Source organism: Panthera uncia, assembly GCF_023721935.1.
Source record: "Panthera uncia isolate 11264 chromosome C1 unlocalized genomic scaffold, Puncia_PCG_1.0 HiC_scaffold_3, whole genome shotgun sequence".
Lineage (NCBI taxonomy): Eukaryota > Metazoa > Chordata > Mammalia > Carnivora > Felidae > Panthera > Panthera uncia.
Window position 1 is genome coordinate 35,169,132 of NW_026057584.1, and position 15,200 is coordinate 35,184,331.

Here is a 15,200-nt window from a genome sequence, read left to right on the forward strand (position 1 = left end):
GTTTTCTAAAAAGACATACTCTCCACAAATAACTATCTCCTTCCTTCACCAGATTACACCCCTCAGGCAGATAGAAGAAAGTGCTATTCTCTTTAAGCTTTTTATCTTAGATTTAATTGACTTTGAGACACTTAGGCTTAAGTTGAGGAACAAACCCCCTGGTGTTCTCTGTGTCTCCTATTGTGCCTCTGGACTGGCAGACTGCCCAGAAGGCTTCGGGAGAGCCCTGGCTGGTCTTCTTTCTCCACTGACTCGGGAAGCTGAAGTGAAGAGCTGGGATCACTGACTTACAGAGTGTGAGACTGATTTTAACTTTTTAATAAGCAGGTAATGAAGTATCATGGGTATTTAACACAGTTCTGGAAGGCCTACGGAAAGCCATTAGACAAGAAACAGAAGTGAGAGAAAGAAATATTGGAAGGAAGGAGATAGTTATTTGTGGAGAGTATGTCTTTTTAGAAAACCCAAAGGAATCAACTAAAGGTATCTTATAAGTGATGAGTTTAGTAGACCAAACCAGCTGGATACAATGTAAGTAAACACAAAGGTCAGCTTACTTATGATAGATTAGTTAGAAATCACAGGGGAAAATCCCATTTACAATGGCAATAAACAACAAAATAACTAGGATGACCTATCAAGAAATACTTGAGTCTTTTATGAGGAAAACTACTAAAATATATTCATCCATTCATCAATTCATCCATCCATCTATAAAAAAAGAAGACATGAAGAGTATGGTAAGACCGACCATGCTCCCAAACAGGAAATCTATTCAGATAGATTTTATAATATTCATTATAAAGATATCAGTTTTTCTCAGATCAAATTATAGGTTTAACACAATCCCTACCAACACATCAGTGGAACCCTTTGGCCATCTTGAGGAAATGATTCTAATATTCCTTGAAAGAAAAAAGCAGTGAAATAGCCAAGAACATTTTGGAGAGCAGAAGTCATCAGAGGAATGAATCTAACTATGTGATAGTAAAAATACTATATATAGATTTGTGATAGTAAGAACCATATGCAAAGATCAGGAGTAAACCCCAATGAAATTATAAGAATAAAAATGCTATGTGATAAGGAGTATTAAATATCAATGAAAAAAGATGGATGATTTAATATGAAATTGAGAAATATGCTTAGGAGAAAACAGAATTTTAACCTCATGTCACTTATCAAAATAATCCCAGGTGAATTTATGGATGAAAAATGAAGCTATAATAAACTATAATGAAAGTTAAACAAATAACTGATTTCTTAAAAGGGAAATAAATCATAAGAGACAAAGATGAATAAATTTGATTACATAATATTTAATATAACTTTAAAACAAAAAAGTATAAAAAAATTAAAAGGCTAATAAAAACTTGGATAAAAATATTACATTAACTGGACAAAGAATATCCTTAAAATAGAGAGGATTTATTTAAGTTGATTAGAAAATCAACTCAATGCCTATTATAAATAAATGTGCAAGGTTCATGACCACAAAATTTTCAGGAAAGGAAATCAGCACGTGGCAGGAGGTTCAAACTCATTATTTATCAGTGAAATATGTATTAAATGAGAACTATTTTTTACATACCAGATTAGTAAAGATCTCATGCATTTTTGGCAGGAGTAACAATTAGTACTACTGTGTTGGGAAATAATTTATCATTACATATTGATAGCATCAGAACTGTTCATATTCTTTGACCTGATAATTCTACTTCTAGATATAACCAAATGCAGATAAAGGTTTATGAACAAAGTATTCAATTAAGCATTATTTATAATAGAGAAAAAATAAAAACAATATAAATGTCTATGATAGAAGGTTAAATACATATTGGCACATCTATGGGAAACTGATGAGCAATAGCTATTAAAATTATTTTGAATAATTTTTTACATACATGAATGCCCATGATACAATAAGAAATTATCAAAAGCAGGAAAAAAAATTAAATGTAAAGTGTATTCAGTAATGTGCATATCATATGAATGAGAAAAAGACTGGAATCAGATTCATTGAAGTGTCATGAATCATGATTCCTAGTTTTAGGATTAGAAGTGATCTTGATTTTTTTTTAATATATACTTTTCTATATTATCCAAGTTTTATACAATGAAAGTGAATTATTTTATAGGAAGGCAAAAATAAAAGTTTTAAAAAGAAACTGTGGCATGTCTATATAATGGAATACTACACAGCAGTAAAAAGAAATGATCATTAATGCATATATCAACATGGATGAATCTTCAAAATATCAATGCTAGAGAAACCAGACACAGAAGGGTACATACTGTTATGATCCCATTTGTATGACACCCCTGAAATGGTAAAACTATGGAATGGAGGGGAAGGCATCAATAGCAAAGGGGTACATGGGAAATTTGGGGGTGATAGAAATGTTCTATGTCTTGATTGTGGCTATAATTATATGACTGTATACATTTATCAAAACTCATTGAAGTGAGTACTTTAAAAGGGTGAATTTTATTTTATGTAAATTATCTCAATAAACCTGAGTTAAAAATAAACAAACAAACCTTAATGGATGGGATTTGGGAATGTTTTTGTAGCAGCAGTATGTTTGGGAGCATGATCAAGCAGTTCCAGATAATTATTGTCTTAAAATTAGGTCCATAGGCTCTGTGAGTATTGGATATATATGTTACATATACTAATTTATATGCCCAGCTTGCTAAGTTGGTTAATATTTATTACTAAACCTTTAATGATTAAAAAACAAGACACCAGGGGTGCCTGGATGGCTCAGTCAGCTGAGCATCTGACTTGCTTTCAGTCCCAGGATCATGGGATCAAGCCCCAAATCAGATTCTGTCCTGAGCATGAAGCCTGCTTAAGATTCTCTCTCTCTCCCTCTGCCCCTTTCCCCTGCTCGTGCTCTCACTCTCTTTCTCTCAAAACAAAACAAAAACAAAAAACCACATACATACGACACCATATCCATTCTTGGGACTTCAAAGTTACTTTTAAAACAATGTGAACCAATTTTTATTCAACATTTTTAAGCCTTTTTTAATGCATCTACATATAATTTTTTATGATTCTTTAAAAATTGGGGTGAAATTCATATAATATAGAATTAAAGTATAGACTTCAGTGGCATTTACTACATTAACAATGTTGTATAACCACCATCTCTGTCTAGTTCCAAAACATTTTCATCATCCCACAAGGAAACCCAGTACCTGTTAAGCAGTTACTCCCCATTCCCTTCTCTCCTCAGCCCCTGGCAACCACCAGTCTGCTTTCTGTTTCATTGCATTAGCCTGTTCTGGATATTTCATGTAACTGGAATCATACAATATATGACCTATTGTGTCTGGTTTTTTAACTCAGGATAACATTTTTGAGGTTCATAAAAATACATTTCAAACTTTCATTCAGAAACTTCTCAGATTTAAAAGTTAAAATGAGTTTGACCACAATCTTGGCCTAACACACACACTACCCTAACAGTGATAGTTCATATTCATATAGTGGTCAAAGGAAATTTACAGTGGTTCACAAAATTTACCTGATTTGATGAGTGCTGCAATCCAATGATGTTGACATGGCAAGTGTTAAGACCGTCATTGTCCAATCCTTGCACTGCTGTCAACACTAGAATTTATAAAATAAAGGCACCAAACATCTGTTAAGCGCTGTCTGTTATAGGCCCTATACTAAGCATTTTGCACTTATTTACTCATTTAATCATCACAACAAACCTATGAAGTATATACTGTTATTGTAATTTTACAGATGAGAAAATTTAGACACAGAAAGTTAAGTAACTTTCGCAAGGTCGCATGATTAGTAAGTGATAGAAGTGGGGGGATTCAGACCCAGGCAGTCTTGGCTCCAGAGCCTGTGCCTTTAACTCATCTGCCCAGAACCCATATAATGATCTAATTATCAGTAGTAGATCTGGGGCTGGTAGCCAGAAATTCCCTAGACCTGCGTTATGAGTTATCCCACTATTGCCTTGTTTCTTCATGGGAACACTTCCTGCATACACCTACTTTCTTCAAATGGGAGGCATGAATCTCAAACTCTTTCTGCTTAGTTTTACACAAAAGTGTTGCTGAACCTTTTGCAGTGGACAGTGGCTCTCTTAATTATGCCTTTTGATCTTCCAGGTGTTAGCTACTGGCGGGTACCTCATGAGCTGATAGAATGTTGGACTCTGGAAGAGCGGCCTTTACTTGGAAGCCTGCGTCACATGGCCCCAATTCGAAAGAGGTTGTGTTCTGTTGATATTGTTTTTTGTTTAAATCTGTGACCTGTATTTTTACTGCCTTTACTGGAGAAATGAATAATGGTTCTTGATCTTACTAAGTTTATTAGTCACCTAGGTGAGTATTCTGCATTACCATCAAAATATAAATCTTGATAAATTCAAAGTTTCCAAAACTATGTAAAAACTGGAAATAATTCTCTAAAACTGAGTTACAGTATGTTCTTTTTGGGAGAATGTGATTTTAAGAATACTAGTGGACATAGTAAGAATGCTGTGGTAAGTATTTTTCCCTACAGAAGTAAAATCCTAGGCTTTATTGGCAGTAGCCAAAAAAATTATTTGTTAGACTTAATATTTGAAATTTCCTGTGACTTATTCTGAATTCCTTTCTCCTTCCTATTACCACCAATAGTATTTTTATTTAATGGTATTTTCTTGTATTTTCTGAAATTATTATCAAATTCAGTCCACATCTGTGCTTTTGACTGTACTTTAAATACATTTAAAATCATACTTATTTTTCATTATCTGGGTATCATTCATGGTTTTTAGATGTTCTGATTTCTTGATCATCTGTTGTGAATTTGATTCAGTGCCCCTATAGAATCTGTGATTGCTTTTTTTTTTTTCCTTTTGGATCTTTCATAGAAATGCAGAGAATTTTCTTCAGTTTTTAATAGTTAATTATCTCTGGTTAAAACATCTTTTTTTTCTTAAAGGCCCTCATTTTATTATCAATATTTATTTTGCTTTTTGAACTTACAGTTAGCAAATACTGTTTGGGTCCAGAGCAGTGGTTCTCAACTGAGGGCAGTTTTGTCCCACAGGGGATATTTGACAATGTTTAGAGACACTGTGGGGTGGGGGATGCTACTAGCATCTAGTAAGTAGAGGCCAGGGATGCTGATAAACATCCTAGAATGCATTGAGCAGCCTCTACAACAAAGATTTATCCAACCAAAAATGGCAATAGAGCTAAGGTGGAGAAATCTTGGTCAAGACTCTAGTAGAAGATGTGGGCAGAAAACAAAGCAAGCAGGGATGGTTTTATGGAGATTCTCCTCTGCGTTAATTGTTCTTTCCTCTGGGGTTTATTAAGCATTATTTTTGATTCATGGATAGGATAATGATAATGATAACTTAGAAACAATTGTGAGGTCCTGAAGAATCATTTGCTTCACCTGAGAAAATTTAGTTATGTTCAGTAGAGTTTTAGGGTTGAATATATTATATTTGCATTCTTTATTACATGTCAGTTTTCAAATCGCCATGCCATTATGATCCTATTTCCAAGATCAAAATTCATTATGTTATATTTATTTGCCTGTGAAAATATACCCACACTGATAAAAGGGAGAAAACTTGGAGGATTGCCATTATACTTCCTGTTCAGGAGGTGAAACTGATGCAAACAGTGGCAGGAGCAGGCAGGATTTCGACAGTGGTTGTTTGACAGTTTTAAGGTCATTTCCTTAAACCTTAATATCATACTGGCTCTTTACAGATATTGAACCATCCTTGCATCCCTGGAATAAATCCCACTTGATCATGGTATATGATCCTTTTAATGTATTGTTGAATATGGTTTACTAATATTTTGTTGAGTATTATTGCATTTATGTTCACCAGCGATATTGGCCTATAATTTTCTTTTCTTGTGGCATTCTTGTCTGGTTTTAGTATCAGGGTTATCCTGGTCTCATAAAAATAATTTGGACGCATTCCCTCCTCTTCTGTTGTGTGGAAGAGTTTGAGAAGGATTGGTATCAACTCTTCTTCAAATGTTTGGTAGAATTTACCAGTGAAACCTTCTGGTCCTGGACTTTTGTTTATTGGGAGGTGTTTTGCTTTGTTTTATTGTTTTTTAAGTTTATTTATTTATTTTGAGAGAGAGAGCATGAGTGGGGGAGGAAAAGAGAGAGTGGGGGGGGGGAGAGAGAGAGAGAGAGAGAGAGAAAGAAAGAGAGAGAGATTCTCAAGCAGGCTCCATGCTTGTCAACACAGAGCCCAACATGGGGCTCAAACCCATGAACTGTGAGATCATGACCTGAGCTGAAATCAAGAGTTGGATGCTTAACTGACTGAGTCACCCAGGAGTCCCTGTTTTTTGTTTTGTTTTGTTTTGTTTTAAGTAAGTTCTAGGCCCTACATGGAGCTTGAACTCACAATCCCAAGATCAGGAGTTGCATGCTCTACTGACTGAGCCAGCCAGGTGCCCCAGGAGCTTTCTGATTACTGATTCAATCTCCTTACTAATAATTGGTCTGTTCAGATTGTCGATTTCATCATGAGTCAGTCTTGATAGGTTGTATATTTCTAGGAATTAAAAAAAATTTATTTGTCCTTTTTTTTTAATTGAAGTATAGTTGACATACAATGTTATATTAGTTTCACATGTACAACATAATGAATTGACGATATTATATATTATGCAGTGCTCACTATGATAAGTGTAGTAACGTCATACAGTGTTACTATAATGTTATTGATTATATTCCCTATGCTGTGCTTCATCCCCATGACTTATTTTATAACTAGAAGTTCGTAACTCTTAATCCCTTAGGAATTTATCCATCTGGTCTAGTTTGTTGGTGTGTAATTAATCACAGCAAGCTCTTATCTTATGATCCTTTGTATTTCCGTGGTATTAGTTGTAACACCTCTTCATTTCTGATTTTATTTGAGTCCTCTCTCCTTTTTCTTAGTGAGTTTTCTTAAAGGTTTGTCAATTTTGTTTATCTTTTTAGAACTGGCTCTTAGTTTCATTGATCTTTTCTATTGTCTTTATAGTCTCTATTTCATTTACTTCTGTTCTAATCTTTTATTTATTTATTTTTTAACATTTATTTATCTTTGAGAGACAGAGAGAGACAGAGCACGAATGGGGGAGAGGCAGAGAGAGAGGGAGACACAGAATCCAAAGCAGGCTCCAGACTCTGAGCTGTTAGCAAAAAGCCTGATGTGGGGCTCGAACCCACAAACCATGAGATCATGACATGAGCTGAAGTTGCACACTTAATTGACTGAGCCACCGAGGCGCCAGCCTGCTCCAATCTTTATTTCTTTCCTTCTACTAATGATGTGTAGTTGTCACTCAGCTATTCTTTAGGGTTTTTTTTTTTATGAGGAAATTGTTCCATATGTAGCTGTAGACTCAGTGTATTTGTGGGAGGAGATAAATTCAAGATTTTCCTACATCACCATCATGAACAGAAACCTATCATATGTTTTTGATATCGTATTGAAAATCATATGATCATCTCAATAGATGCAGAAAAAGCATTTGACAAAATTCAACAATTTACGATAAAAACTCAACAAAGTGGGTATAGAGGGACTGCACTTCAACATAATAAAGTCCATATATGACAAGCCCACACCTAGCATCATACTGTATGGTGAAAAGCTGATAGCTTTTCCTCTAAGGTCAGGAACAAGACAAGGATACCCACTTTCATCACTTATATTCAACATAGTATTGGAAGCCCTAGCTAGAGCATTTAGGCAAGAAAAAGAAATAAAGGGAATCCAAATTAGAAAGGAAGTAACAGGCACCTGGGTGGCACAGTTGGTTAAGCATCCAACTCTTGATTTTGGCTCAGGTCATGATCTTATGTTTCGTGAGCTTGAGTCCCGCATTGAGCTCTGATTGGCTCCACTTGAGATTCTCTCTCTGCCCTTCCCTTGCTCATGCTCTTTTTCTCAAAAATAAATAAATAAACATTTAAAAAAAAAAAGGAAGTAGAACTGTCACTATTTGCAGGTAGCATGATATATATAGAAAAAATTACATCAAAACTGCTAGAATTAATAAAGAAATTCAGTAAATTTGCAGGATACAAAATTAATATACAAAAATCATTTATATACACTAATGATGAACTATCAGAAAGAGAAATTAAGAAAACAATCCCATTTACAACTGCACCAAAAAGAATAAAATATCTAGGAATAAATTTAACCAAGGAGGTGAAAAACCTATGTATTGAAAACTATAAGACATTAATGAAAGAAATTGAAGAGAACATAAATAAATGGAAAAATATTTTGTCTTCATGGACTGGAAAAATTAACATTATAAAAATATCCATACTACCCAAAGAATTCTATAGATTCAATGCAATCCCTATCAAAATTCGAATGGCATTTTTTATAGAAATAGAACAAACAATCCTCAAATTTGTATGGAACCAGAAAAGATCCTGAATAACCAAAGCAATCTTGAAAAAGAAGAACAAAGCTGGAAAACTCATGGTCCATGATTTCAAACTAGCATAGTCCCCCCTTATCCACAGGGGATACATTCCAAGACTTCCAGTGGATGCCTGAAACTGTATAGTACTGAACTTTGTATGTACTATGTTTTTTCCAACACATACATACCTGTGGTAAAATTTATTTTTTTCAATTAGGCACAGTAAGAGAGTAATAACAGTAACTCAATAAAATAGAACAATTGTAACAATATACATAATAAATATATGTGAATGTGGTCTTTCAAAATATTGTACTATACTCACCCTTCTTCTTGAGATGATGTAAGATGATAAAATGCCTGTGATGAGATGAAGTGACGTGAATGATACAGACATTGTGACATAGCATTAGGCTACTACTGACCTTCTGATGATAGAAGAAGGATCATCTGCTTCCAGGCGATGGTCATCTGTGGGTAACTTAAACTGCAGAAAGTGAAACTGTGGGGGAGGGGGGACTACTGTATATTACAAAACTGTAATAATTAAAACAGTATGGTTCTGGCATAAAAACAGACACATAGTCCAATGCAACAGAATAGAAAGCCCAGAAATAAACCCACACATATATGGTCAAGTAATGTACACAAAAGCAGCCAAGAATATATAGTGGGGAAGGGACAGTCTCTTTTGGTGTTGGGAAAACTGGATATCCACATGCAAAAGAATGAAACTTTTGCGTGGATCCCTATCTTGCACCATACACAAAAATTAACTCAAAATAGATGAAAACAGAGGCAGTAAGTTCCTTGACATAGGTCTTGGCAATGATTTTTTGTATCTGACACAAAAAGCAAAAGCAACAAAGGCAAAAATAAGTGGGACTACATCAAACTAAGACTTCTGCACAGCAAAGGAAACCATCAAAATCAAAAGACTATCTATTGAGTGGGAGAAAATATTTGCAAGTAATATTATCTGATAAGGAACTAATGTCCAAAATATATAAAGAACTCATACAACTCAAAAGCAAAAAATAAAATAAAATAAAATTTTAAAAAAGGGCAGAAAATCTGAATAGACATCATTCTGAAGAAGACATACGGATGACCAACAGGTACATGAAAAGATGCTCAATGTCAATAATCATCAAGGAAATGTGAATCAAACCCACAATGAAATATCACCTTAGACCTGTTAGAATGGCTATTATAAAAAAGACAGGAAATAACAAATGTTGGCAAGGATGTGGAGAAAAGGGAACCCTTCAGCTCTTATGGTGGGAATGTAAACTGGTGCAGCCACTATGGAAAATAGTTGGAGGTTCTTCAAAAATTTAAAGGTAGAACTACCCTATGATCCAGCAATTTCACTTCTGGGCATTTATCCAAAGAAAATGCAAAGAGTAACTTGAATACTTCATTGCAGTATTGTTTACAATATGGAAAAACCTAAGTGTCAATTGATGGATGAATGGATAAAGAAGATGTGGTATATATATATAAAGGAGTATTACTCAGCTATAAAGCATGAAATCATGCCATTTGTGACAACATGGATGGACCTCCATGGCATTATGTTAAGTGAAATAAGTCAAAGGAAGACAAATATCATGTGATCTTTGTTTTTTCATAAATGAAAGTAAAATGAAGTAAATAAATGAAGTAAAAAAAAAATTCAAGCTGGTAGATACAGAGAACTGATTGGTGATTGCCAGAGGCAGGAGTGGGGGAGGGGGAGAAATGGGTAAACTAGTTTTTTGGTTTTTTTTTTAATTTCAATAAGTCGAATTTTTTTTAATTAAAAACAACCATTGTCTTCCATTTAGATTTTTTTATAATGAATGGCAAACTCAATTCAGGAATCTTTTAAGTTTTGTCTAATACTTCTTAAATTGAAAAAGCATCTAACTATACCATGGGTTTGACCATTCTAGCAGTTCCCAAAATGCATTTCACAGAATGCTAATTTTACTGGGTGCCAAAGGCTGCATTACAGATTCATATTGGGAAATACGGATGCAACAAAATTAAATAGGTGTCTTTACTTTAGACCTCAGAACCTTTATTAACTTTCAAGAGGAGAGTAAAATATGCAACAGCATTTCTCAAAGAGTTTATGAAACAGTAAATTTTCTCAGTAAATCAACTGTTGTTCTGAGGGGGGGGGGGAACCCTTAACTTGAGATCATCCTGGTTATCATCTGGGTCACTGTGAGGATTCTTAGGAACCAAGTGATATACTATATAATTCTAATGTAACATTCCAAATCTTAATTTGTCGGTATTAACATGGTGATTTTATTTTATTTTAGAAAACATTATGGTGATTTTAAGAGTTCATATTCAAGTAGAAACAATCTTTTGTAAACTTGGTAATTTACTTATTGACCTTGGTGGGAGACGAGATGAAGTACCTGATCCCTCTAAACCTCTTGACTCAAATTCGATGAAAACGATTTTCCTCACACTGAAGATAAACTTTGCGGACGTTTTCATGAGTTACCAAACCTGTAAATGCTGACATTGACATGCTTCTGTATCCACAGGCGACTGATAGCTTTCAATGAAGAAGAAGAAGAAGTGAACTGTAAGACTGGTCCTAAACCAGTCCGATTTCTGGGCCCTTCCACCAGCACCCAAATTAAAGTCAAGAACTCGGCGTCGGTCCGAGTGTCTCCGGCCAGCGCCCTCCACTCTTCAGGCGGAAAGGCAGCGCAGCGTTCTGCGTCGCCAAAGGCCCCGTCGTCGGTGGGCACCGTGCTGCCAGGCCAGCCCCAGGCTTCCCGCGGGGCCAGGAGCGCTGCTGAAAACGGAGCCGCACACCCACCCCCAGCCAAGGTCCTGCTCTCAGACAAGAAAGCCACCCCGCCGCGAGTGATAAAACTGAAGCGAACTCCACTGTGCGCCGCCGGGCCTTCCCCGCCAGCCGGGGCAGCACCGCGACCCGCGGAACCCCTAGTGCCGCCCCCGGAAGTCCCTGACGCGCAAGCGCAGACTGAAAACGGGCGGGGCCAGGCTGATTGACAGAAAAGTGGGTTCCTGACCTCCAGCTCGCCTCTCGGAGCGCCCGACCCGTGTGGTGCAAATAAGTGGCGCTGTTCTTGGTGCAGTAGAGGTGAAAGCTTATGCTGGTCTTTAGGATCGTTATGGGAAAAATGAAGTGAGTCAAGTAGGAATGGAGGAAGGAAGCTTTAAGTGGTTGAGCCTATCTTTACTTTTCATTTTCCTTACTTTGACATGGTTTGTCTACTGATAGTTTGAATTTCAGGGTGGTTTTGTTGGGTTTTTTGGTTTTTTTTTTTTTTTTTTTTGATGGTTAATCCGTATTAAGGCAACAAAACAGCACAGTACAATAAAACAGTACAGCAGAACCATCACTAGAGAAGTCTACTTTGTTGCTGAGTAATTATAGACTTTAGGCTCTTTTGTAATGTTACTCATTGCTGCCCAGGGCCAAGAGTGGGATTAGTATTCCCGTCTGCTGAAACAGAATAAGAGAGGGTGGCGTTAATGCTTCCCTGCGCTGTGTCCCAGCCACGAGAGATTTGAGAGAAAATGTGCACCAAGGTGAACCCCCCCACAGGTTACTTTCAGTCTCAAAAGCCGTCATGAAAAGATTTGAGGAGGAAAAAAAGAGTAATTGAAGATCACACTTTGACTCAAAGTATTTTCTTTCCTAGATTGTTTTTTTTTTTGTCTTTTCTGGTAGCAGATTTATTTATACATCACAAGATATCTTGGAATGAGAACCATATAACATGTCTTCAGAATGAATTGTTAAAATGTTTTAATTTGAATAAGTGAAGTTTTGAAAGTACTTTGAAAAAGAAGTTAAACATTAACTTTTAACTAAAGTTACTATTTGTTTCTCAGGAATGACCACTGAAGAGTCATTCTGACCATGTAATATGATTTTTATGCATAAAATTCCCATTTAACTTGAACTTAATATTTTTAAACAATCTTTTAATTAATCCTCTATTTTTTCACAACTATTCAGTTGTATGTGTTTACTCTTACATGTTAAGTTTTATAATTGGATCCCATATTTCTGCCTTCAGTAAGCAGTATGCCTACAGTGTATTAAAAATAAGTCCATAAAGCAGGGTACTTTTTACTCAATGCTTATCATTGTACTTGCATTACTTTGAAAGAGTGAATATACTCAAAACATTACTTTTTACAAAATAAAGTAAAACTTTTCCATAAAAAGTAACATTTTCTGTGACTATACTTTTTTTTAAGTCCTAGAGCCCATTGGTAGCATGAGAGCTTGTTTGTTTATGTAGGTTATCTATTTCTGGTTTCCAAATTTCTTTATTCCCTAGATAATGTATGAAATAATTAAACAAATTTTGTATATCTATTCAAATACCAGCAGCCTTTTAAAATAGGTGTTTTATCTGGCTAGAAAAAAAATGAATATATAACTGATGGTTCATGAACTACATTTCCCTGTAGAATATAAAAAATACTTAGTCACCTTGAAAAATACTATTATAAAGACTCTAAGCATTCTGAAAATCAAAGATCATAGTGAATTTTGAGAACTTCCATTTAGGACATTACTAGTATTGCTTGATCTCGGATATCTTGAATTTCTGATTCATATAAGAATATTTTATACCAAGGTACCAATAGATTTGCTTGATGGAGGGTTGCCACAAACCTTCAATCTGTAAAAAAAAAAAAAAAAAAAAAATGCAGTATCTAGGAAGCACAATAAAGCAAAGTGCAATTAAAAGAGGTTTACCTGTACTCATGGGTGTTTCTGCGAATAGCCTTCTTTTCTTTGCCTCTAACAGTTTAAAGGAAGTCTATTTAGCACATCTAGTCTTTGTAAGAAGGTAGTTTTTGGAACAGCTACTAGGCCATGGTGTAGCCAAGGTGGAAAGAGACAAGTGGTCCCTGATGGACCATGGGTAGCAAGAGTCAAAGTCAAATTCAGAATGCTGAAGTAATTTGAAAATTACTTTAGTTGGGGTGGTTCCCTGGGGACTAGGTACTTTTGCATGAAATCACATTTCTCCAGATTCTGTAGACACAAAGGAGTAACTTATCATAACCCTCTGGTCTTCCAGGAAAATAAAAAATAAGAAAAGAGAAAGTATGCTTTATAAATAATAGTTCAGTGTCATTACTTTGGAAATGTAGGTTTGTGCAGTTGTTGGGTCAGAGGAGACAAGAAATTCTTATGATGAGTAGGACCTTTAGTACTACTCGTATCAAAAAGATATATGATTATGCCCTTCTAGGCAATCTGTGTTGAAAACTGGTTTGTCCTGATTAAAACTGGTTAGTTATATCATGGAAAGCCCTAAGTCTGGCATTTTATATTTTATATTTTTAAATAATAATTTTTTGCTTCAATGTTGCCTTATAAGGCAATACATTGTAATATTTTATAAAGTATTTTCATATACTTTGTTTTATTGTGTTCATTTTGCTTTTTAGTTTCAGCACAACAATATAATGAAGGTAGTCTTTCCCAGTTCTTTAAAGATCAAGAAAATGAGGTTGAACAAAATAAGAGCTGTACAATAATGACACCCCCCATAACATCCCCCCATATTGGCCCCTGAATGACACAACATCACTGAACAAAGGAAAAGCTAGAGGGAGGAAGTAGACTAAAATTGTGAATTTGTTTAATATTTAAAGTTGTTGAACAGTTAGGTATTAAACTATTGGATAACATATCTTTCCTACTAGAGAGGGGACTCCATTGCCTCTATATGTGTAATGCCTGGTATGTGGTAGTCCTTCAGTAAATTTCTAAACAGTTAAGGCAATTCCCAGCTTCCTCCCCCACACCCCAATTATTTTTTTTAAAATGTGCCTGGTGGCAATCTTCAGGGGGTGTGGAAACTGATTTCCAACCTTGCAGAGTTGATACAGTCAGAACAAAAGAGGTGGTAGTGGAGGTTCCTTAGTAGGGTGATTATTGCTAATGACCAAAATTACCATTAGTAATGACCATAACAGTTAGATAACTTGTCAAGTTGTTTAAAGTAATCCAGAGCGAAGGATCACGAGATCTCAGAGAGGTTGGTGCCAACACTGTCTGACTTCTGAGAAAGGAAAAAAGCAGTCTGGCCTCTCCCCTCCTGCTTTATTGCTTCTGCTAGAATTGCTGATGCAATTTCTTTTTCATTCACAGACTGAGTCCTATTCCAGTGCTAACGCTGAAAAAATTGTTGACTCACTTCCCAGTCTGTGGTTAAATACAGTATAATTATTATCCAGCTATTCCTTGATTTTTAAAGAAGGAATTAACATGCCAGTATATTTGACTTTACCTGAGAAATTGTGCATAGAAGGTTTTTTTATTTAAATAGCATTTTGAACGTGCACAAAGACTTGTGGTAATAAATTGTACTGTAAAGGGGAGAATGCTAACATTTGTATGAATATAAGGGTAACTTAAAAGAGATTGCCCCTTAAGGGCACACAGGTGGCCCAGTTGGTTAGGCTTTTGACAATTCATCTCAGCTCAGGTCTTGATCTCAGGGTGGTGAGTTCGAGGCCCCACGCTGGGAACCATGTTCAGCCCCCTGTTTGACCTCATTCTGTGTGTGAAGCCTACTTAAGAAAAAAAAAAAAAAGAATTGTCTTATACCTGCAATCCCTTTGGATAGCTTTAATTTATATTTGGTAGGATGTTGGTTAGATACTAAGTGGAAAGTATGAATTGGATAAAATGAAGGGAAAGAACTTCTATAGCAAATGGAAAGTATTCAAATTATTTACATATGTGTATT

At 35.5% G+C, this 15,200-nt stretch overlaps 1 protein-coding gene and 1 long non-coding RNA gene across 2 annotated transcripts in view; one reads left to right on the forward strand and one right to left on the reverse strand.

The window, feature by feature from the left end:
- The window catches only part of LOC125911788 (uncharacterized), a 10,757-nt gene extending 1,439 nt beyond the window's left edge, over positions 1–9,318 (reverse strand). The window contains exons 1-2 of the long non-coding RNA XR_007454450.1: positions 8,862–9,318; positions 3,537–3,622 (exon numbers count right to left, since the gene is read on the reverse strand). This is a non-coding gene — a long non-coding RNA (uncharacterized LOC125911788). The remainder of the gene's footprint in view (positions 1–3,536; positions 3,623–8,861) is intronic.
- The window catches only part of KCTD18 (potassium channel tetramerization domain containing 18), a 23,903-nt gene extending 9,709 nt beyond the window's left edge, over positions 1–14,194 (forward strand). Inside the window, exons 6-7 of the mRNA XM_049615923.1 lie at positions 4,141–4,243; positions 10,986–14,194. Coding sequence (XP_049471880.1) covers positions 4,141–4,243; positions 10,986–11,463 — 581 coding nt within the window. The 3' untranslated portion in view covers positions 11,464–14,194. The remainder of the gene's footprint in view (positions 1–4,140; positions 4,244–10,985) is intronic.
- The last annotated feature ends 1,006 nt before the right edge of the window (positions 14,195–15,200 follow it).